The sequence below is a fragment of the Muntiacus reevesi genome, chromosome 1 (genome assembly GCF_963930625.1).
Source record: "Muntiacus reevesi chromosome 1, mMunRee1.1, whole genome shotgun sequence".
Taxonomy (NCBI): Eukaryota; Metazoa; Chordata; class Mammalia; order Artiodactyla; family Cervidae; genus Muntiacus; species Muntiacus reevesi.
In genome coordinates, this window is record NC_089249.1 from 201,598,630 (window position 1) to 201,623,408 (window position 24,779).

At 35.0% G+C, this 24,779-nt stretch overlaps 1 protein-coding gene across 6 annotated transcripts in view; it reads left to right on the plus strand.

The window, feature by feature from the left end:
* The window catches only part of RAPGEF6 (Rap guanine nucleotide exchange factor 6), a 234,471-nt gene that overhangs the window by 47,539 nt on the left and 162,153 nt on the right, over positions 1-24,779 (plus strand). For 5 of the 6 annotated variants that reach the window (XM_065918156.1, XM_065918157.1, XM_065918160.1 and 2 more), the window contains exon 5: positions 15,408-15,477. The exons of the other annotated variant lie outside the window; for it this stretch is intronic. In XM_065918156.1, the coding sequence (XP_065774228.1) occupies positions 15,408-15,477 (70 nt within the window). The remainder of the gene's footprint in view (positions 1-15,407; positions 15,478-24,779) is intronic. 6 annotated transcript variants of the gene reach the window in all.

Here is a 24,779-nt window from a genome sequence, read left to right on the forward strand (position 1 = left end):
CTTGACATACTCTATCAGTAAGTGGGTATGACTATTAAAGTCCAGATAATTTCCAGTGAAATATGTCAACCAGTACTCTTCCCCAGATACAATGGATAACACATGAAATTAGTGTGATCTAGTGGACATAAGTTTTGTCCATAAAAAGTCAAAGTTAAGAAAGGACAGCCTTGCTTGCAGGGCCGGCGAAGTTACCTTGAGTTGAGGTCTGGTTTGTGTTTCTCCACTGTAGGTTCCTCAGTGACTTTATGTTCACTTAGCACAGTGGCCAGGAGTTGAGACGTGGATGACTCTCCACATTACAGTCAGGCTTCCAAGAATATCTGTTCACGAGAATAGTAGTGGGTTAATGGCACGTGGATAGCATATTTAAAAGCAGAGACATTACTTTGCCAACAAAGGTCTGTCTATTAAGGCTATGGTTTTTCCAGTGGTCATGTATGGATGTGAGAGTTGGACTGTGAAGAAAGCTGAGTGCCGAAGAATTGATGCTTTTGAACTGTGGTGTTGGAGAAGACTCTTGAGAGTCCCTTGGACTGCAAGGAGATCCAACCAGTCCATCCTAAAGGAGATCCGTCCTGGGTGTTCATTGGAAGGACTGATGCTGAAGCTGAAACTCCAGTACTTTGGCCACCTCATGGGAAGAACTGACTCACTGGAAAAGACCCTGACGCTGGGAAGGATTGGGGGCAGGAGGAGAAGGGGCCGACAGAGGATGAGATGGTTGGATGGCATCACCGCCTTGATAGATATGGGTTTGGGTAGACTCTGGGAGTTGGTGATGGACAGGGAGGCCTGGCGTGCTGTGATTCATGGGGTCTCAAAGAGTCGGACATGACTGAGCGACTGAACTGAACTGAATGGCACATATTTCCATTTTTCTTGTCCAGGAATCATTACTAATATGGTATTATCCTTCCCCTGCTCAGTAAAATCAGCAGGTAAGGGAGGACTGTTAGGCTGCTTCACTCAGACTTTAGCTTCAATTACATGTATTTCATTTGTGGATCCAAACCCTCCATTACCTCTGTGAGTAAGGAGGAACATTCTCCTTTTTGTACTTTGTCAATTACACATGGAAGAATGAGCAATTGGTAAATCATGTTTATAGTAAATCATCTTTTCCTTCATTTTGTAGAATTACTTGGATTTTTCCTTGGTAGTGTGGGTCTGTAACTGCCCCCATGGACGCAGATCCCTTTTAACACTAAACTTAATTGTTCTTTTATTAATCCAAAGTGTCCCCAAGGCATTTTAATTTCAATACCTGTTGAAATAGCCCATATCAAAACTTTAATAAACCTATGTTTAGATATGGGGTCAAATTCAGTCCAGTGGCCTCAGGAATAGCTCAGAAAGAAGCTGATGCCCCTGGGATAATTTCTCAGTACTCAGTTGTTTCAGGATAAAAGTCTGTCCTATGAATTTGTAAGTTTGGTATAGTCATCTTCATCCAAGGAGTTTATCATTCTCTTATAGATCTGTTACTTGAAATATTAAAGTCAGTATTTAAGTTAGTCCTCCAGTTTTTATAAGAGCCCTCTCCAAGTTTAATTAGTTGCTGTTTAACCAGACCATTCATTCTTTCAAACCAGCAGTTTGAGGATAATAAGAAATATGAAAGATCCATTGTATATTATGTTCCCTGGCAAACCCCTGTATTAACTTACCTTTAAACTGTGACCCATTGTCATTCTGAATTTGAAGTAGTTACCTGTTAGTTAACAGTTAAATTTGAAGTAGTTAACTGCAGTCCTGTGGACTGCAGCATGCCAGGCCTCCCTGTCCTTCAGTATTTCCCAGAGTTTGCTCAAACTCAAGTTCATTGAGTAGGTGATGCCATCCAACCATCCCATCCTCCATCACCCGCTTCTCTTCCTGCCCTCAATCTTTCCCAGCATCGGGGTCTTTGCCAATGAGTTGGCTCTTTGCAAGAGGTGGTCAAAGTATTGGAGCTTTGGCATCAGTCCTTCCAATGAATATTCAGGGTTGATTTCCTTTAGGATTGACTGGTTTAATCTTTTTGCTGTCTAAGGGACTCTTAAGAGGCTTCTCCACCACCACAGTTCAAAAGCATCAATTCTTCAGTGTTTTTCCCAGATTGTGTCTTGCCTTTTTGTTTTTCAATGAAAACTTCTTTAAGTGTGAGAAGTCCAAAGTACTTAAGTGTTCTTCTAATTTATTTGAAGTGCTTAAATGTGTTCTACTAATCTTTGCCTATTCCAAGTTTGTAAATATTCTTTTCTGTGTATTTTTAGACAGTTTTCTTAAACTAGCTTTACTGGTGTATAATTTACATACCATAAAATTCATCATAAAATTAAAGTTTTCACTTTAATAATTTATGATTAATATATACATTGGTACACCATAGTTTTAGACTTCCTTTACCTGAAAAAGTTTTGCATGCTCTTTTGCAGTTAAAATCTGACAGACTTTCTGTCTCAATATATACCTTGTGCAAATATTTAAAAAAAGTCTTTGTTTCGGCATTTTTCATTTAACATAATGTTTTTGAGGTTCATCGCTGCTTTAGACTATAACAGTTGTAGCATGTCTATTTTTTTAAATTGTTAAATTGTATTTCATTCTAAGAAGATTTCACATTTTGTGTAGCCATTCATGAGAAGATGAAAAGTTTGAAATTTTTTTTTGTCTTCCTTTCTTTCATCTTTTGTTCCCTCCTTTTATTCTTCTCATTTCTCTTTTCCTTTCTTTTCTTTTTTTTAATTTTTTTTTCCATTTATTTTTATTAGTTGAAATTTTATTGTTTTAGTTTAGGCGCTTTGATGAATAATGCTGCTATAAAGATTCAAATACATGTCTTTACATGGGCTGTGTATTTTTTCTTTTGTAGATATGTAGGAGGGGATTGCTGTGTCATATTAATATATATTTAATTTTTGAGGAAAGGTCCAGATTGCTTAAAAGATGACTATTATGTTACATACTGACCAAGAACATACCATGAATCTCATTTTTCTGCATCCTCTCCTTCACTTGGTATAGACAGTCTTTTGATTATTACTGTTCTAGTATGTGTTTAACTATCTCAGTGATTTTAACTTGTGTTTCAGTAGTGACTGTTACTGTTGAGACTCTTAGATGCTTATTAAAAGCATTCCTGTACCTTTATTGAAATGTCTGTTCAAAGCGTTTCTCCGTTTTTCATTTATATTCTCTGTCTTAAGTTGTAAGAATTTATGTTTTAGATACAAGTTCTTCATGAGATGTATGATTTTTAATTGTGTTTGTCTTACCAAGTTTTAAGAACTTAAATGTTTTAGATACAAGTTCTTTGTCAGATATATGATATGCATGTATTTTCTTTTATCTGCGGCTTGTTTTTTCCTTTTTTTAATAGTATCTTCTGAAGCACGAATGTTTTACATTTTCAAGAGATTCCGTTGTTTTTTTTTTCTTTTGAGAACCTAGATTTTGGTGGTGTATCTAAGAAATCTTTGTTTAGCCTAATTGCATAGTTTTCTCTTATGATTTCTTCTAGATGGTTTTCACTTTCAGCTATTATATTTTGGTCTAGTCCATTATGACTTCATTTTTGGTTTTGTTTTTGTTTTTCTTTGTTTTGTGTTTTTGCTTAAGAATAGCCAGTTGACCCAGTGCCATTTTAGAAGGCATTGAATTGCTTTTGTTGAAAATCAGTTGACCATATATATGTCTGTTTGTTTGCTTTTGCTGAACTAATGTTTACTCTCTTTCATTTAACTTTAATTCTATCTTGGTACTAATCTTCTATCTTAATTATTGTGGCTTGTTGTAAGTTGTCAAATCAGTACCATGAGTCTTACAGCTTTGTTCATTTTTAGAGTGATTTTGCTTATTTTAGGTTCTTTGTTTTTCCACATGAATGTAAGGATATGCTTGTTTTATAAATCCTGATAGGATTCTCATTATTTATTGTTTATTTCATAATAGACTATTTTTTTACAGCAATTTTAGGTTTATAGCATGGGGTGGAAGGTATACAGATTTTTCTTTTTTTTTTTTTAACATTTTCTTTTGGTACTTTATTTACAGTTTTGAGAGCATTTATGGAGGGCAATCAGGTAGCTAGTACAGGACTTTATAAAATGTTGGTTCCCTTTGCCAGAAATTCTTCTAGAATTTATTCTAAAGAAATAAGATGGAGAGCTTTAGTTTCAAGGATATTCATTGAAGAGTTGTTTATAATTGCAAAAAACCCCAAAACTGTAAACAATGAAATGTTCAACAATGGAAGACTGGTTATATCAATTATGGTATATCTATTCCATTAAAATACAAAAAACAACCATATTAAAACATATTAAAAACTAAAAGCAAAAAAAGAGGCTAAGTCTAACTCATAAACACCAAAATTTTCTTTTGACTATGCACAAAAAAAGCCTGTGTTTACACAATAATCTTTTTCTTTTCTTCTATGACAGTATTTGAACAATAAACACATTTAAATTTTAGCACAGCTTCCAATTATGCAGATGCACTGTTAAGTGTACCATTTGTATTTTAGTAGCTAAAGGTGCTTTAGACCAGAGGGTTTTTAAAGTCGCTCAGTCGTGTCCGCCTCTTCGCGACCCCATGGACTGTAGCCTACCAGGCTCCTCTGTCCATGGGACTTTCCAGGCAAGAGTACTGGAGTGGGTTGCCATTTCCTTCTCCAGGTATACAGATTTTTCATATACTTTCTGCCCCTACTTATGCATAGTTACACCATTATAAGCTACTCTCACAAAAGTGGTACATTTGTTAGAGTTGATGAACCTCACCCAAAGTACAGTTTATATTAGGGTTCACTCTTGGTAGTGTACATTCTTTGTGTTTGGACAAACATATAAAGCTATATTTTCACCATTATAGTATTATGCAGAGTAGTTTCCCAGACCTCAGATTCCTCTGAGTTCCACCTGTTAATTCCTTCCTTTCCACCAACCCCTGGCTTTTTTATAGTTTTGCATTTTCCACAGTGTCATATAGTTGAAATCATACCATATATAGTGTTTTCAGATTGGATTCTTTCACTTAGAAATACATAATATAAGTTTCCTCCGTGTCTTTTCATAGCTTATTAGCTCATTTCTTATAGCACTGAATAATAGTCTGTCTTCTGAATATACCACAGTTTGTTTATTCATTCACATCCTGAAGAATATCTTGGTTGCCTCCATATTTTGCCAGTTGTGAATAGTTGCTCTAAACATCGAGGTGCAAGTGTTTCTGTGGATATAAATTTTCAACTCCTTTGGGTAAATACCAGGGAACGTGATTACAAAATCATATGGTAAGAGTATTTTTAGTTATGTAAGAAATTGCCAAACTGTCTTCCAAAGTGACTGTACCATTTTGCATTATTAGCATCAATGAGTGAGAGTTCTTGTTCCTCCACATCCTTTGCAGCATTTGGTGTTGTCAGGGTTCTGGATTTTGGTCTTTCTGATAAAAGTGTTGTGGTATCTTGTTACTTTAATTTGCATTCTTTGCTGGATTGTCTGTGAAGGTCTCTCACCCATTTTTTAATTATGTTGTTTGTTTTTGTATCTTTGTTTTAAGAGTTATTTATATGTTTTAGATAATGATCTTTTATCAGAACTCAGTTCAATTCAGTCACTCAATCGTGTCCAACTCTTTGCAACCCCATGGACTGCAGCACGCCAGGCTTCCCTGTCCATCACCAACTCCCAGAGCTGGCTCAAACTCATGTCTCTTGAGTTGGTGATGCCCTCCAGCTGTCTCATCCTCTGTCATCCCCTTCTCCTCCTGCCTTCAGTCATTCCCAGCATGAAAATCATGTCCCCGCTGGAAAATTCCCATCATTTTCTAATGAGTCAGTTCTTTGCATCAGGTAGCCAAAGTTTTGGAGTTTCAGCTTCAGCATCAGTCCTTCCAATGAATATTCAGGACTGATTTCCTTTAGGATTGGCTGGTTGGATCTTCTTGCAGTCCGAGGGACTCTCAAGTCTTCTCCAACAAAGCATCAATTCTTTATCAGAATACTTTTTTCAGATATTTTCTCCCAGTCAGTGGCTTGTCTCATTCTCTTAACTATGTCTTTTGTAGAGCAGTTTTTAATTTGAATGAAGTTCAGCTTATCTGTTTCTATTTTATATATCTTGCCTTTAGTGTTGTAGATAAATCATTGCTATACCCAGCATCATCTAGGTTTTCTCCTGTATTATCTTGTAGAGTTTTGTAGTTTTGCATTTTACATTTAGGTATGTGGTCAATTTTGAGTTAATTTTTGAAAAGTGTGTGAAGTGTGTCTAAATTACTTTTTTAAGATGTGGACATCCAGTTGTTTCAGCACCATTTGTTAAAAAGACTGACTTTGCTCCTTTGTGCTTCCTTTGCTTTTTTGTCAAAGATCGGATGACTGTATTTACAGAGGTCCATCCCTGGGTTCTTTGTTTTGTTCCATTGATATATTTGTTCTTTCAACAATACCACACTGTCTTGATTACTATAGCTTTGTGGTAAATCTTGAAGTCTGACAGCATCAGCCCTTTGATTTTTTTTCCTTCTCTTTCAGTGTTGTGTTGACTATCCACAAAATAACTTTATGGAATTTTGATTGGCATTGCATTGGTCTAAAATCAAGTGGGAAGTACTGACATCTTGACAAAATTGAGTCTTTTTGTCCATGAACAAGGACTGTTGCTTCATTTATTTATTTCTTCTTTGATAATTTTTTATTAGAGTTTTGTAATTTTTCTTATATATAGATTTTGTTTAGATTTTGTTAGATTTTTACCATAGTACAATTGACTCTTGGAAAATGCTGGTTTGAATTACACAAGTTCACTTACATGTAGTTTTTTTTCCCACTAAATTCTACAGTAATACAGGATTCACAGTTGGTTGAATTAGCAGATGTGGAACTCCCAGTGTGGAGAATTGACTGTAAAATTATACTCAGATTTTTGACTCAGGAAGGTTTGGTATCCCTAAACCCCTGTGTTGTTCATGGGTCAACTGTATTTTATTTTCGGGTATGCTCATAATTTTCGGGTATTTGTTGTATCACATCCCACATATTCTTGCTGTTATATAGGAAAGCAGTTAACTTTTGTATATTAACAACTTATTGACCAGAGAAGTATTAATATGTCTTTTGTTACCCAAATGCTATTGATTGGAGACATTTCAGTATTCACATATATAACAAATTGCCAACTATGGACATTAGTTTCTGCAGAAATCCCCTGGCCAATGATATGCTAGCCTTGTATCCTGCAGCCTTGCTGTAATCACTTATTAGTTTCGGGAGTTTTCTTGGTCAGTTTTTTCAGGTTTTCTACATAAATGATCATATCATCTGAGAACAAGGACAGTTTTATATCTTCCTTCACATCTGTATACCTTTTATTTCCTTTTTTTACTATATTAGCTAGGGCTTCCAATACCATCTTTTTTTAATATATATTTTTTAAGATTTATTTGTTGGCTGTGGTTCATCTTCATTGTTGTGTGAGGGTTTTCTCTACTTGCAGCAAGTGGGGCTACTCTTCACTGTGGTATATGGGCTTCTCACTGTGGTAGCTTGTCTCGTGGAGCAGGGGCTCTAAGCCTGCAGACTTCAGTCGTTGCAGTGTGTGGGCTCAGTAGCTGTGTCTCGTGGGCTCTAGAGCGCTGTCTCAGTAGTTGTGGCTCAGGCTTCATGACTCCTGGGCGTGTGGCATCTTCCTGGATCAGGAATTGAACCGGTGTCCCTAGCTTTGCAAGGTGGATTCTTAACCACTGGACCATCAGGGAGGCCCTGATACCGTCTTAAAAGCCACGCTTCAGGGGGAGCATCGTTGCTTTTCTCTGTTCTTGGTGAAGCATTGAGCTTCTCACCATTAAGTGTGGTGCTGGCTCTTGGTGCTTTGTCAGATAGTCGTTACCACGTTGAGAAAGTTGCCCTCTGTTTCTTGCTTATTGAGAATTTTATCATGAATGGCTGTTGCATACAGAATGGAAAGGAAGAAATAAAACTACCTTTACCAGTTTCTGTGTGTAGAGGGATATATAAACTTAACTAGTAAAATTCAAAGTATATCATGGTCACAGGATATAAAATCAATATATAAAAACTAGTTGTACTTCTTTATACTAGCAGTGAATAAGATTAAGAATGAAGTTAAGAAAAGAGTATATTCAGAATAACCTCAAAAATATTAAACAATTTTTAAAAGAAGCTTATACACTGAAAAACGTAAAATATTAATAAGTGAAATTAAAGATAATGTAAATATATGTAGAAATAATCCAGGTTCTTACCCAGGAAGAAGCGGTATTGTTAAGTATTAATCTGTAGATAAAAAATACTCTTGGAATTCCAGTTGCTGCTAGGCCATGTAAGAATCTTGAAAATTGCCGCTCTGTTCTAATAACAACTATTAGGTTGGCTTAAGAGTAGTTGCAATTGCATTGTTGAATATTGCCATTTGAAATTGCAATACATTCTTAAATAAATGTGGTTATGTTAAACATCAATTTAATGTGCATTTCTCTTTTTTTTTTTTTTTGCTAATGACTTAGTAGATAGTGTTAGTTGCTCAGCCGTGTCCGACTCTTTGTGGCCCCATGATCTATAGCCCACCAGGCTCCTCTATCCATGGAATTCTCCAGGCAAGAATACTGGAATGGGTTGCCATTCCCTTCTCCAGGAGATCTTCCCGACCCAGGTGTCAAACCTGGGTCTCCTGCATGGCTGACAGATGTTTCACCATTTGAGCCACCAGGGAGCTAATGACTTATTACTTGCTATTTATAATATTTATTTTAACTGTATATAGGAATAAACAGACTTATTTCTCATGGGCAAAAATGTGTTGATTTTAATGGTTCCTATTTTGATTAACAAAGATGTGTTTGAGCCTAGTTATAATGATTTAAAATTCATGGTCCGAAACCGCAATTACTTTTGTACCAACCTAATACAAAGCTGAATAGACTGAAAAATAAATAACTTTTCTTAGGTTCATAGGGAAGTGAGGTAACAAGGGAAGCTGCTGTTCCCAAACTAAAGAGAATGACAGATGATTACAAAAATATCAAAACTTAGAGCAGCAGTCTCTGAGGCAGCTAGTGTCAGTGTAGGAAAATTGAACTGTAATTGATGAACTTCTAGAGACTCAGTGTGGACTACTCTCAGTTAAAAAAAATTGGGAAAGACCCAGTCATTAAAAGAACCTCCACCCTCTTATGAGTTCTACCTCATAGATCTCAAACAGGTTCTCATAGTGAATAAGAGAGAAAAAGCCCTTTGTGCTCCTGTCAGAGGGGAGGAAAAGGGAAACATTTTTGAAACATGCTATAGGCTTCTTAAGAATGTCTGCCCTTAGGAGAAATTATTCCATTAGAGCCTAACAGACCTGCAGAAAGGTAAATAGCTCAGCTCTAGCCTACTCTAGCAATCCTGTCCCACATAAAACGAGAACAACAGAGAAACATGTGAAATTCACAGTCCACTGGCAAAGACTCACTGAAAGAATGAGACCTAATCTTAGAACTATAAAGTACTTCCCCTCCCATCACACCTTAGTAGCATATTACTAAAGGTGTGTTTGTAACCTTTTATCCAGTACATCATTTCTCATTAGCAAGAAAAAATTACAAGGATTTATAGAGGGTAAAAATCAGTTGGAAGAGACAGAGCAAACATAGGAACCAGATTCAAATATGGTAGAGATGTATAAAAAGAATTACAGAGCATAACCAAATGGGGTTTAACTTAGGTATACAACGCTGGTTCAACAATCAAAAATCAACCAATGTAATCCATCACATCAGCAGACTAAATCCAGCAGTAATGACTGAGATTTCAAAACTCTACTCTCAATAAGTGATATAACTGCTATAATGAAAAATTCATAAAGCTTAAGTCTATCAACCACTTTGATTTAATAGGGTTTTTTCAGACTTAGATCTTTCTGCAAGATAGAGCTTATTCTAGACCATAAAACAAGTCTCAGTAAGTTAAAAAGGATTGAAATCATACAGTTTTTCCTCTTAAGTGTATTGGAATTGAATTATAAATGGATACCAGAGCAAAATGTGGCAGTTGAAACAGTGCCTTTGTAAATGACCTATAATTCAAGGAAGAGTTACAACAGAAATTAGAAAGAATTTTGATGAATGAAAATGAACATGCATCATAATTTATGGAATTCAGCTGGAGGACCTTAGAGGGGAATTTTTAGTACTTTTATGGTCTCAATTGGAGAAGGCAATGGCACCCCACTCCAGTACTCTTGCCTGGAAATTCCCATGGACGGAGGAGCCTGGTAGGCTGCGGTCCATGGGGTCACTAAGACTCGGACACGACTGAGCAACTTTACTTTCACTTTTCACTTTCCTGCTTTGGAGAAGGAAATGGCAAGAATCCCAGGGACGGGGGAGCCTGGTGGGCTGACGTCTGTGAGGTTGCACGGAGTCAGACATGACTGAAGTGACTTAGCAGCAGCAGCATGGTCTCAGTTCAACCATCTTAAGTATTTCCAGCTTAAGAATAATAAATTCAAAGTGAACAGAAGTTTGAGTGGAGATCAGTGAAAAAACAGAAAAATAGTAGAGGAAAATCAATGAAACAAGAAGTTCTTGGAAAAGATCTATAATATTGTTATACCTTGAGATAGATTGCCCTTTTAAAAAAGAGAATAAACAAATTACCAATATTAGGTATTGAAAAAGGGGATATTACTATCATACAGAAATTAAAAGTATTGTTAGGGAAGTTTATCAGTCAGTTTATACCAAAAAATTGGACAAATCTTAAAAAGACATACACTGGCAACATACCTGGCAGTCCAGTGGTTGGGTCTCTGAGCCTCCAGTGCAAGGGGTGGAGAACTAATCTCTGTCTGTCTGGGAACTAAGATCCCACAAGCTGCATGGGAAAGGAAGAAAAGACATACATTAATATAAATACACTCAAAAACAATAAGAACATTTCAACGTGCTTATAAAAAGTAAATAGTTACTATATATATTCCCGTAAGGAAATGCCTAGGCCTAGATGGCTATACTGCTAAGCATTTTTCAGATAGTTCAGTTTAGTCGTTCAGTTGTGTTCGACTCTGCAGCCCCATGGACTGCAGCACCCCAGGTTTCCCTTTCCATCCCCAGCTCCCAGAGTTTGCTCAAATTCATGTCCATTGAGCCAGTGATGCCATCCAACCATCTCATCCTCTGTCGTCCCCTTCTCCTCCTGCCTTCAGTCTTTCCCAGCATCAGGGTCTTTTCCAGTGAGTCGACATTTTGCATCAGGTGGCCAAAGTATTGGAGCTTCAGCTTCAGTGTCAGTCCTTCCAATGAATAGTCAGGAGGGAACTTGGGGCCCTCAGCAGCAGAGGTGGGAGGACCCAAGGGTGGGTACAAGATCTCTTAGCCGGAGGGTGAGGAACATATGGGCCGCCCCAACCCTAATCTATACCATTAGTACCAACTCACCCTCCTGGACACAGCCAGAGGCTCTACCAGCGGGACAATGCTGGAAATGGGCCTCAAACGCTCATGCCAGCTCGGCCCTGCAGAAAAATGTTTAATGAAGCATTATTATTAACATTAATACATATGTAAACTCTTTTGAGAAATGGAAGAAGGAACTTTTCAATCTCTTTTATGAATATAGTATTATCATGATGATGTACTATTGTAAGAAAACTGTAATTATTTTTCCTGAACATACCTGTAGAAATTAACAAAATAATAGCAGACCAAATCCATGAATATATTAGAAGTATTAGACATTTGTGATCAGGTTGGGTTTATCCTAGGAATGCAAGGAAGTTTAAAATCTGTAAAACAATTAATGTAGTATTCTTCATTAGTAAAAGAGTGGACAGAAGCTACATGATCCTTTCAGTAGGCAGAAAAAAAAATTTGACAAAACTCAAAGCTCGTTCCTGATAAAATTTTTAAAATTTAGCTCTATGGAAGGAAACTTCCTCAGTAACCCTTGTCTAGGACATGTATAAAAATTCTGTGCTGTATGAAGTTTTTAGTTTCCATTTTTTCATTTATATCTCTGATCCATTTCTAATTTTTGATTATGGTATTAAAATCTTCCTTTTTTCTGTATTGATATGTGGTTGTTTTATCACTACTTGTAGATAATATCTTTCCCCCCATTGAATTCCCTTGGCACTTTTGTCAAGAATCAGTTGAACATATATGTGTGGGTCTGATTTTGTTCTCTTGGTCCTGTTTTATTGATCTATAAATTAATCTGATACCATACTGTCTTGAGTATTCTAGCTTTATAAAATTATCTTGAAATGTAAAATAAATATTCCATCTTCTTGTTTTCCAAAATTGGTTTAGTTATTTTAGATCTTTTACATTTCTATGTAAATTTTATAATCATCATGTCTATGTCTCTAAGGCAACTTGTTGATTACATTGAATTTGTAGAACATTTCCATCCATAAATTAGGTATGTCTTATTTAGGACATCTTAATTTTCTTGCAGTGTTTTTTTTTTTTTTTTTGTCAATGTTATATAGTTTTTTTTAGTTGGCAGTTTTATAGAGGTTTTGTGCATGTTTTTATAAACTTATTTCAAGTATTCTGTGTTTTCATTCTACCTTTAATGGAATTAGCATTTTTTTCAGATTGTTCATTGCTGATATACAATAAAAGCATTGATTTTTGAATATTGAGCTTGTATCCTTCAATCTTGGTAAATTCACTTGTTTCTTTCTTAAAAAAAAAAAAATAATTTGTCTGTACCAATTTAATTTGTGCCACACTTCTTGCAGTCGGCTTCTTACTTCCTTGACCAGGGATCAGACCTAGGCCACACAGTGAAAACCCTGGGTGCTAACCACTGCACTGGAATTCCGTAAAAACAGAATGTATAGAATTTACTTAATGTGCAGTCATGTCATCTCCATTGCAGCTTTTCTCATGCCTTTCTTGTATACGTTATTGTCCTAGGAATTCAAATAGTTGGAGTATGTTTCTTTATGTCAGTACTTTAGCTGATAAATTCAGAAGGAATGATACAATTACAAAATGGCTTTTTCAGTAGCCCCTAAAAACACTTGAGGTCTGGTCACTGATCAAAAATGGATACTAAATCTAATAGACGGAAAACTGATAGGAAAATTTCTAGTATTGTGGACATATCAAATTGACAGTGTCTAAAACCACTCACTGTTTTTAACACTACTAAAAACTGGCACAACCAGACATTATATGTCTACATATGTGATGTGGTAGAATATTCCACTAGGTCTTTAAAAAAAAAAAAAGCGCTTCTGTTTCTCTGTTGAATTCATGTTTATCTCACTTTCTTAAACATTTGGAGCATACTTAGAAATAGCTGCTTCAGTGTTGTCTGTTGATTCTCTCACTGCTGACAGCTGTAGATCTGTTTTTATAGATTGGTTTTTCTTTGGCTATGGATCATATAGTCCTCTTTGCATGATATTTTTTTGTTTTACTGGATGTCAGATTTCTATGTTGCTGTATTCCACCTTTTGTGTTATTTCTTTTTTTTTTTTACATTTATTTTTATTAGTTGGAGGCTAATTGCTTTACAATATCGTAGTGGTTTTTGCCATAAATTGACATGAGTAATATCTGTTTGAGTGAGTCTAGCACTTCTTTAGTGTAGACTAATTTATCACATTGCAAAGGAAATAGATTTCTGAAGATCCTACCTAATGTTCCGTATATTATGTAGTCTTTCAACATAATACAAATTATGTAGAATACATAATACAGATTCTTTACCATCTGAGCCACCGGGAAGCCTGGTCTTTACACACCCCATATCTGTCTCTGTCTTTTGAATTCAGTGACACTGGCAGATGCTAGGTTTCTCCCTTTTTGCATTGTAGCCTGGAGATTACCTGTACTTAGTAAAATTGGGATGTTGTAAGTGTCATCTTAGGTTTTTAATTTCCTCTCTAAAGCATCCACATACATGTCCTACCTACTTTCCAAAATCTTGAAACTGTTGTTTAATATGTTTTGTCTGATTTTCCTTTTTTTGTTTTTCACGTAGGAGAGTAAATCTATTCCTCGTTATTCCATCTTGAAAGTAAACTTTTACAAATTTGCTTTTATTATTTTATGTATTACATAAGGTAGGAGTTTTGGTGGGAGGAAGAACAAAAAAAAAAAACCACAGACTAGTGCTTAAGGAAAAACAGCAGTGATTTTTTTGTTATGCTAAAAGTAAGTTCATTTGGATTTTGATTAGGATTTTGTTGTAAACTAATATTTGAAATCACATACTTTGTGGAAAGTTGACATTTTTATAATAGCTTCCTTGTAAGTATATGCTATATCACTTCTTTTATTAAGCCTTATTTCCAATCATCAATAACATTGTATAGTTTTTTTATAAGTGATTTCTGTATTTCCTTATTAAATTTATATTTTGGTATTTATAGTTGCATTATTAGTGGAGTTTTAAAGTTATTTTTATAGTGTTTTATTTATATATTTTATAATTAACCATGGTACTTAATTTCCATTTTGTAGTATTTTAGATTGATTTTATTGCATATTAAGTATATTAAACTTTTGTGTTGTCTAGTATCTTTTTATACCCACCTTTTAAAAAATTCAGTTCATCTTTTAAAATGAAAATATCAGTATTTTCTTTATAAGTGCTTTCTTCTTTTGATTTTCTTAGAAATCTTTCTTCCAGACAAATACATAAAAACTCAAATTTTCTTTGAGTACTACTGCAGTTTTTTTTTTTTTTTTCAAAGAGCTATCCAGGGGTTCTAACACTATTTTTTTTTAATGAATCACTTCTGTATCTTACTTTATTTTGTAATACATTCAAGTGATAATATCTTAAAGTTTTTATGTCATCTAATATCAGTTTCAAAAATTTGTTCTTTTTAAATATTCTGTAATTTTAGCATTACTCTTCAGTAGGTATAGTTTTGGGGCTCCCCTGCTTGCTCAGTGGTAAAGAATCGGTCTGTAATGCAGGAGACCCAGGTTCAATTCCTGGGCTGGGAAGATGCCCTGGAGGAGGGCATGGCAACCCCCTCCAGTGTTCTTGCCTGGAGAATCCCCATGGACAGAGGAGCCTGATGGGCTACAGTCCATGGGGTCACAGAGTCGGACAGGACTGAGCGACTAAGCAGCAGCAGCAAGTGCGGTTTTTCTTTAATTCAACACATACTAATAGATGTTCAAAATCTGAGATTAGGTACATATCTTTGATAATCAGTTTTAGAGACTAGTTAAAGGCAGAATTTTTAAAATAATTATCACACTGTGTATTGAGGCCACATATCTGGGGAAGTAAAAGAAGGGGTTTTTTTGGTTTGTTTTTAAAAAAATCTTGAAGTGATAGAATCACAATTTTTTGGTTAACATCTAAGTTTTTTGGTTCATTTTTTTCTGTATTGATACATTTTATAACCTTTGCTAAAAGAAATATTTTTCTGTTTTTATAGTTTTGGTAAGCAGTTTGGAGGAAAAAGAGGATGTGATTGTCTTGTGTTAGAGCCTTCAGAAATGATTGTGGTAAGAACTTTAACAAATGTTGAATTCCTTTTTGTTATGCTTCACTTTCAACTTTAAATATAGTAATCTTTTAAATACTCAAAAAGGTTCCATTAATGTGACTTTTTAAATGTTTTACTAAGTAGCATCAAGCCGTATATATTTATACATACCTAGTTTGATGCATTTTCATCCACTTTGAATATTTTTTCTGATTCTTGAGAGAATTTGAAACACAATGCAGTTATATAAAGTATTACCAATTTGATATTTCCTTTACTTCATTCACCAGAAAATTTAAATAAGAGCTCTGAAAGGGAACCCTGATTTTCTTATTCAATATAAGTAATAATCTTTGAGCATCCGTGTTCTGTACCCTGGACTTGAGAGAAAGAGATAGAAGAAAAGAAACACAATTATATCCAAGTAAGAAATGGTTTACATTTTAATATTTTAAGACTGTATTTAAGGAATAGTTCTTTACTTTTTCTCAAGAAAGCTAGGTAGTTAATTTAACTTTAGAAAATAAGACTTTTTTCCTTCACCATTTGAAGAATCCAGAACACAGCTCTTTTTTACCTTGTTCTGAGATGACCTTACTAGAACACAGCTAATACTGAATGGATGCTTTGTCCTACTAGCATCTCATGTAGATGATCATGTCATCTGATTTGATTTAAACTATTGAGAAATGAGGTTGAATTCTTAATGTAGCTTTTAAAACTAAACTACTTTTTTATTTCATGGTGTTATAGTCAGATTGACATCTTCAGGTAGATTCTGTGATCTCTTTGCCAAATTGGATCATCTACCTTATCATGAGCTTAGTGTCCTAAATTTCTGGATTTTAAGCTCCTAAAAGGCTGAGATCAGTTTTTATTCTGTTTGTGTCTTTGATAGTATTGCAGAGTACTTCCCACATAGTAAATAAATAATCAGTAAATTTTACTGGTTGTCAAGTTTGTTCAAGGCTTAGACTATGTATTGTATTATGTTTATTTTCTTTCAGTGTTGGTATACATGGCATATCTATTAAGGCTTCAGAACTCTTTCTTTTAAATAAGTGCATTGAGAGACATGGCAGGAAAACTGCTTCAGGCAATAGGGTTTTCTCATTTAATTGTGATGTGTATTTCTCATGCTTTATGGAAAAAGAATGGTGCTTTTGCCATAGTGTTTTCATATGCAGTTGACCCTTAGAAAACATGGATTTGAACTGCTCAGTCCACTTATGCAGGTATTTTTCAGTAGTAAATTCTGCAATACTACAGTCTGGTTGGTTGAATCCACGTATACAGAGGGCAGACTATAAGTTATATGTGGATTAAGCAACACCTTGTACATACTTTTGTTTTACTGTGGTAAAATACACTTAAGATGAAATTTACTGTCTTAGCCATTTTTAAATGTAGAGTTCAATTTATTAAGTTAATTATTAGATTTATATCTTTTAATTTTCATTTTGAATTAAAGGGAAGAATTGTACTTCTCTTGCCCCAAGTTTGAAGCTAACCTTTTCTGTGAGGAGATCTGCTTGCTCTTAGTGGAAAGCAGTATTGAGAAGCCAAGATCTGGCAGCTGACTGTCTTCATTGCTTCAGGGGCCTCAGTGCTTGTAAACCCTGTCAGTGAACAGAGCGAGAAAATACACATCTGAGTGTATATGTATACACACACAGACATACACACTTACACATACACCTCTGTATTTACTTCTTTTATATCTATCTATAAAACCTAGAGTTAATTCTCGTATTCTCTTTTGTTTATTTGTACCTTCTTTCACTAAATGGTGAGAAACTTGGTCCATTATCATCAAAATATTTACTTAAGACAGTTTTAAAATTGCTTGCTCATAACAGTGTAGAAAACACCGCTAGCTAGAGTATTAACATATACATATACACTTATTTTAAGTGTACAATTTATTGATAGTACAAATGTATACCACTCATAACCTATCTCTCTTGTCAAAATATAAAATATTTGCATCACCTACTTTACAAAGTAAGGAAATATTCAGAGAATTATAGGGGCCTTGCAAAAGGACAGAGAAAGGCCAGTGGGGAACTAGATTAAAGGATCTCCCTTTGGCCAAATATGGGACTGTGTGAGAATCCAAATAAAAATGTGTAGTAACTGATTGTACCCTCCTGTATAATAGTTCGTAAGTTCTAATTTTTGAATGAATGAAAAGGAGAATTTCTTCCTGATAGTCAACTGCCAACTAATGTGTCTTAAAGGAATGATTAAGTTACAAAATAATGAATGAATGCTCAAACTTGTCACTAATGTTTGTTGAGAAACGGTATACTTACATAATCTCATTTTATCTCCCCACAAATCATTTATGAAGGGAAAAATTACCAATTTTTGATGGGGAAACAGAAGGATATGATACCACTGTAACAAAAATTATTGTTACTGCCATCAGTATAGGCATAGCGTGATATCATACTACTCCTGATACAGTGCACTGAAGAGCACAGAACATCATCTCTGAGAAATATGCCTGCTGGAAGTGCATGCCTGAAACTAATCATTAAGAAATATCAGATAGACCAAATGGAAGACATTATTCAAATTGTTGGCTTATATTCTTCAAATATCCCAATGTCAAGAAACATCACAGAAAGACTGAGAAACTGTTTCATGTTGAAGGAGAAAAAAAGATATAACTAAATGGAATGCTTTTTATCTTGCATTAAATCTTGGAGGCAGGAGAGGGTCGTAGCTATAAATGATGATGTTGGCACAGTTGAGATTTGAACTTGGACTGTGGTCAGTGGTCCTCAACCTTTTTGGCACCAGTTTCATGAGTGACAATTTTTCACCCACTGGGGTGGGTGGTGATGGTTTTGAGATTATTCAAATTCATTACATTTATTGTACACTTTATTTCTCTTAATACATCATCTCCACCTCAGATCATCAGGCATTAGATGCCAGAGGTTGGGGATACCTGGATTAGATACTGTTGAATTTACTGTTTTTGATTATTTTGGGGGGATTGTGTAAGATAAAGTCTTTGTTCTAAGGAAATACATGTTGACACATTTTAGGGTCAAGAATCACTTTCTCTTCAATTTATACTCAGTGTTTCAGAAAAACAAAAAGTATGTGCAAGTATACAATTTTAAAAATCACCCCAAAATCACATCAACTGTATGTATTTATGATTGGTAATTTTTTAATTCCATAACTCTTATTGATGAGCAGCATAGGTAGAAATGCATTATGAGTAATAGGAAAATAATCTAAAATAATATTAGGATTTTTCTTTCTGACGTTTTTGAGGATTTTATTTTCATTCCACCATTTGATGAATTTTTTTTTTTAGTTTTTCACTACTATTACATCCTTTGAAATACAAAATTGTACTTAATGTTTTGTAACAGTACAGATCTTTGATACTCAGTGTATCTTTTAGGTGAAATTATTTACAGTTCATAAAAATGCTTGGTCCCAGTGTGTACTTGGACACATGTACATATGTATTTGGTCTGAGTATACATAAGTAACATGTTTACTATTTTGACAAGTTCTATCAAATGGTTTTGTCATGTGTATATTTCTACAAATATTGTGAGTAACCACTGGTGATTAGGAATGCCTGTTTCTGAATACCTTCCTTGTTACCTGATAGGTTTAGTCATCCCAATCTGACACATAATAATGAAGTCTTAATTTGTGCATATTGTCATATGCTTTATGGAAGGCTTGTTTTTAATTATCCATGTCTTTTGCCAGTTTTTCTACTAGGATTACTCTTTGTGTTCATAAGAACTTTTTATTAGCATATAAATGAACACTTTTGTTGTAAGAGGTGGTTTATCATTTTATAACTAGTCTAAAGTGAATTTTGCTCCTTGAAGAGGTTCTCTCAGGGTTACTTGAGATGCTGTCTCCTGGGCTTGAAGTCCTAAAAAATTCCTACCAAGTAAAACATAACTCAAAAAATTAAATTGAATTTTGTGTCTATTATAATTTTTTTTAAAATCTGTTGAGTTTTTTCCATCTTACAACTTTTTGGTTTGAGGGCATATTAGAAAGACCTTCTGATGACAGGATTATTGAAGTTTTTTTTTTTTTTTTTGAAGTTTTAAAATCTGTATTGCTTTATTGAATTTTATCAGTTCACTGTTTTAATTAAACTTTTAAATCTTACTTCTTCTGGGCAGCTGAAGACAGTGGTAAACTACCTTAACTACCTGTCTCCAAATATTTCCTCCAAAAACAATGTAGTACTAAAAGAAGGGTGTAAGAAATCTATGCACAAACCATTGTCACAACACAAGTTAAAACCAGAGGATGCTCAAACTTGAAAATAATTGTAAATATAAAGAGAGAAATCACTAGTTCCCAGCTTGTTATCTCTCACACTTCATCTCTACTCCCAACCTCCAGCAAAACTTTATGATGAGTAAAGGCCAACCATCCAGATCCATAGAAAACCCAGAAAATGGAAGCTAGCAAATGGAGAAATGGTTGGCCTACACTGCAAGAAGACTAATTCTACACTAAGTATAAAATATGTGTACATATGCATATGTCAGAACAAAAATTACGTTATTTAAAATTATGAGTAATTTGCAGAATAGTCATCTACATGCAGAGTTCAGGATTAAGACAAAAGGTTTTAAAAAGGGAACAAGCTGCCTTTGGCATTTAAGTGCTGAAGAAGCACATGAGTAAATTTTAGGTTCCTGCAAGCCGAAGTGAACACAAAATCAGGCTTTGCAACCTCTCTTTCCACTAGCAAAATGAAAAAAATAGCTTAAAATATCTGTCCTTAAAAATATTTGACAAAAGTGAGTGTGCTTAGTCACTCAGTCATGTCTGACTCTTTGTGACCCCATGGACTAAACAGTCCATGGAATTCTCCAGGCCAGAATACTGGGGTGGGTAGCCTTTCCCTTCTCCAGGGGATCTTCTCAACCCAGGGATGGAACCCAGGTCTTCTGTGTTGCAGGTAGATTCCTTACCAGCTGAGCCACAAGGGAAGCCCAGGAATACTGGAGTGGGTAGCCTATCCCTTCTGCAACAGATCTTCCCAACCCAGGAATCAAACCAGGATCTCCTGCATTTCAGGCGGATTCTTAACCAATTGAGCTATCAGGGAAGCCCATTTGACAAAAGAGGTGCTATTAAATGTGGGATTTCATAAGACATCCTAGTATCACAAAAAGGTAAAAAAGGAAACTTGATAAATCTATGTACTATAAAAATGATAATTTTTACGTGTCAGCTAAGAAAAAGATTCTCCCCATCCTAGTCATGCAGATGAAAAGTGTGGCCGCACTCCAGACAGAATTAAATATATTCAGTCAACTAACTGAAGATATTGAAAACCAAAAAGCATGTAGAATCAAAGATTTAAAAACCCAAGAAAAGAAAATGCTCCCCCTCCCCCTCCAAAAAAAGAGTAGAAAGAGTATGAATTTAGTAAGGAATGGATAACAGATCTTTTAGGAAAAAATGAATTATAAGATTCCCCCAGGGAAAATCAAGTCAAATGAAAATTTAATAAGGTGTATCGAAGAAGGTCAGGAAAGAACCAAGTAAATGAAAAGAACACACAGAATAAAAGTGTCAGAAATACTGTTACATACGTGAAAGTCACTAAGCAAATCTTAAACCATCTCACTACAAAAATGTTAACTATGTGACATGGAGCTGTTAGCTAAAGGTGGTAATCACCTTGTAATATGTAAATGTATCAACAGTGTTGTACACCTTAAACTTATACATTGTTCTGTTAGTCTTGAAACTGGAAAAAAGTGTCAGAGAAAATAGTGTGAGAAATAATTGTAAGAAATAAAACGAAAAAAAAAAACAAAAAACGAAAACAATACAAGGATCAAAGGACATTTAAAAGGTTTAAGTACAGAAGTAATCCTAAAATAAAAATACAGGTCTTCCTAGGTACCAAAAAATATTTTTTTATTAAAAAGCAAGGAATACCTGTTTCTCAGAGAAATAAGTGTAACAAAATACACCTAAAAATGTTATCACAGAATTGAGACTGAAAATAGATTAGTCATACCAATAAATGTGAATGTGCTTAATCCACCTTAAGGCTACATCTTGAAAATTTTAAACCTATCAAACAACTTTCTGTCAAAGGATAAGTGAATACACACTGAAAGGATAGAATTTGCAAAATAGCCATAGTAAAAATATATCAACCTATGGAATACAATACGTATCAACCTATGGAATACATCTGAAAGTGGTCAGAAACTTAGAATAAAAAGCAGACAATGAACCAACTCAGGAGATCCAAGTATTAGAGATAATATATGGACATTTTAGCAGAAGATTAGAAAACATAAAATGAAAAAATTAATCCCAAACTCTACAACTTGAAACATAACTGAAAATAAAATCTCATCTAGGTTAAAGAGAAGGTAAAACTTAGCTGACTAGAGACTTAGGGAATTGAATGATAAGCAGGAAGAAGATAAGAGTTGCCTCTTTAAACAATAGTGGTTTGAACTGGACAGGTCCACTTACGTGTATATTTTTATTTTGTGCATACTACAGTACTACATGATCCACAGTTGGTTGAATCTGTGGATGTCAGTGCTAAGGATACAGAGGACCAGCTGTAAAGTTATACACAGATTTTAAACTGCATGGAGGGTCAAGTGCTACTATGCCCCACAATGCTGAAGGGTCCACTGTGTACAGGTCCAAGGAAAAATAAAATATAATGGAATATAGGAGATAGGCAATAGAGTGAAAAAATTGTTTTGGTTTTTTTTTTTTCCCCTCATTTTATTTTCTGGACTAATTTTTTAAAACAGTGAAATATAGTTGATTTTACAATTAGTGCTATATAGCACAGTGACACAGTTATACATATATACATTCTTTTTCACATTGTTTTCCATTATGGTTTATTGTAGAATATTAAATACAGTTCTCTGTGCCATACAGTAGGATCTTGTTGTTCACCCATTCTACATGTACCAGTTTGTATCTGCTAATCCCAAACTCCAATTAATCCCTCTCCCATTGCTCTCCCCCTTGGCAACCACCAGTCTATTCTTTATCTGTGATTTTGTTTCTGTTTCATAGATAAGTTTATTTGTTTCATATTTTAGGTTCTGTATGTAAGTGATATCATATGATATTTGTCTTTTTCTTACTGATTTCACTTAGTATGATAATCTTCAGTTGTATCCATGTTACTGCAAATGGCATTATATACTGTTTATGACTGTGTAAGTATTCTATTGTGTATATGTACCACATCTTCTTTATTCATTCATTGATGGACATTTAGATTGCTTCCATGTTTTGACTATTGTAGATAGTATTGCTATGAACACAGGGGGATGCATGTATCCTTCGAATTATAGTTTTGTCTGGCTAGATACCCGTGAGTGGGAATGCTGGATCATATAGTAATGCTGTTTTTAGTTTTCTGAGGAACATCTGTACTGTTTTCCAGAGTAGTGTAGGAGGATTCGCTTTTCTCAACACCCTCTCCACTATTTATTTGTAGATATATTTGGCCATTCTGAGATGACATCTCATTGTAGCTTTGATTTGTGTTTCTGTAATAATTAGTAGCGTTGAGCATCTTTTCACATGCTTGTTGGCCATCGGTATGTCTTCTTGGGAGAAATGTCTCCAGATCTTTTTTCTGTTGGGTGGTTGTTTTGTTGTCAAGTTGTATGACCTGTTTGTATATTTTGGGAATTAAGCCCTTGTCGGTCACATCATTTGCAAATATTTTCTCCCATTCTATAGGTTGTCTTTTTGTTTTGTTTATGGTTTTCTTTGCTGTGCAGAAGCTTGTTTGATTAGGTCCCAGTTGTTTGTTTTCATTTTTCTTTCTATTTCCTTGAGAGACTCAAGAGTGGAAAGGTCATATCCTTATGTAATTGGAGTCACAGAGGACAGGCGGGAATAACCGTATTATTATAAGTAAGAAACTTTTCCAAAACCAAAAAGATGTCATCTTACAGATTTTAAAACTCTACAGGATAAACATAGACTCTAACGGGATAATACAAACTTATGCATAAGCACGTCGTAGCAAAACTATTGACACCAAAAGTAAAGAGAAAGTCATAAAGCTAGAGAGAGAAACATACTTCTAAGGAGCAGTGGTAAAGTACAGCAGTAATTTTACCTTCATTGGTTACAGAATGTAAAGATTTTCACATAGACGCTAAGAAAATGTTTCATTAGTAGACCAGAACTCATTTTACTAAAAGAAAATTTTTCAGGCAGAAGAGAATCTCAGATGGAAGCACAGAGATGTGGAGCAAAGGACAGCGGACAGAATAAATATATGGGTGCATGTAAATGTGTGTTGGGCTTCCTCTGGTAGCTCAGAGAGTACAGAATCTGCCTGCAATGCAGAAGACCTGGGTTCAGTCCTTGAGTTGCGAAGATCCTGTGGAGAAGGAAATAGCAACCCATTCCAGTATTCCTGCGTGGAAAATCCCATGGACAGAGGAGCCTGGTGGGCTACAGTCCATGGGGTTGCAAAGAGTCAGACATGACTGAATAACTAACACTTTTTGCTTTCAAATGTGTGTTGCCTGCAGGTATGCTTTTTTTTTTTTCAATTGTACATCCCTAATAATTTTTTTTTTAATTGAAGGTTTGTGGCAACCCTACATCAAGCTAGTCAATTGGTGCCATTTTTTATTATTATGTATGTTACAGTGATCTGTGATCATTGATCTTTGATGTTACTATTATGATTGTTTTGGGGCACCATGAACCACCGCCATATAAGATGGTCGATAAATGTTGTATTTTGACTGCTCTACCAAACTGACTGTTCCCCCATCTCTCTTCCTATCCCCAGGCTTCCTTCTTCCCTAAGACACAACAATATTGAAATTAGGTCAGTTAGCAACCCTACTATGGCATCTAAGTGCTCGAGTGAAAGGAACAGTTGTACATCTCTCACATTAAATCAAAAACTGGAAATGATTAAGCTTAGTGAGGAGGGCATGTTGAAAGTTAAGATAGGCTGAAAGCTAGGCTTCTTGTGCCAAACACCTAGCCAAGTTGTGATGGCAAAGGACAAGTTCTCAAAGGAAATGAAAGATCTTTGAACATATGAATGGTAAGAAAATGAAACTGCCTTATTGCTTATAAGGTGAAAGTTGTAGTGGCCTGTAGAGAATATCAAACCAACTATGACATTCCTTTAAGCCAAAACATAATCTAGTGCAAGGTCTGAGCTGTCTTTAATTCTGTGAATTCTTCTTTTAGCTATAAGGCTAGAAGAAGTGAGAAAGCTGCAGAAGATATGTTTGAAGCTAGCAGAGGTTGGTTCATGAAGTTTAGGGA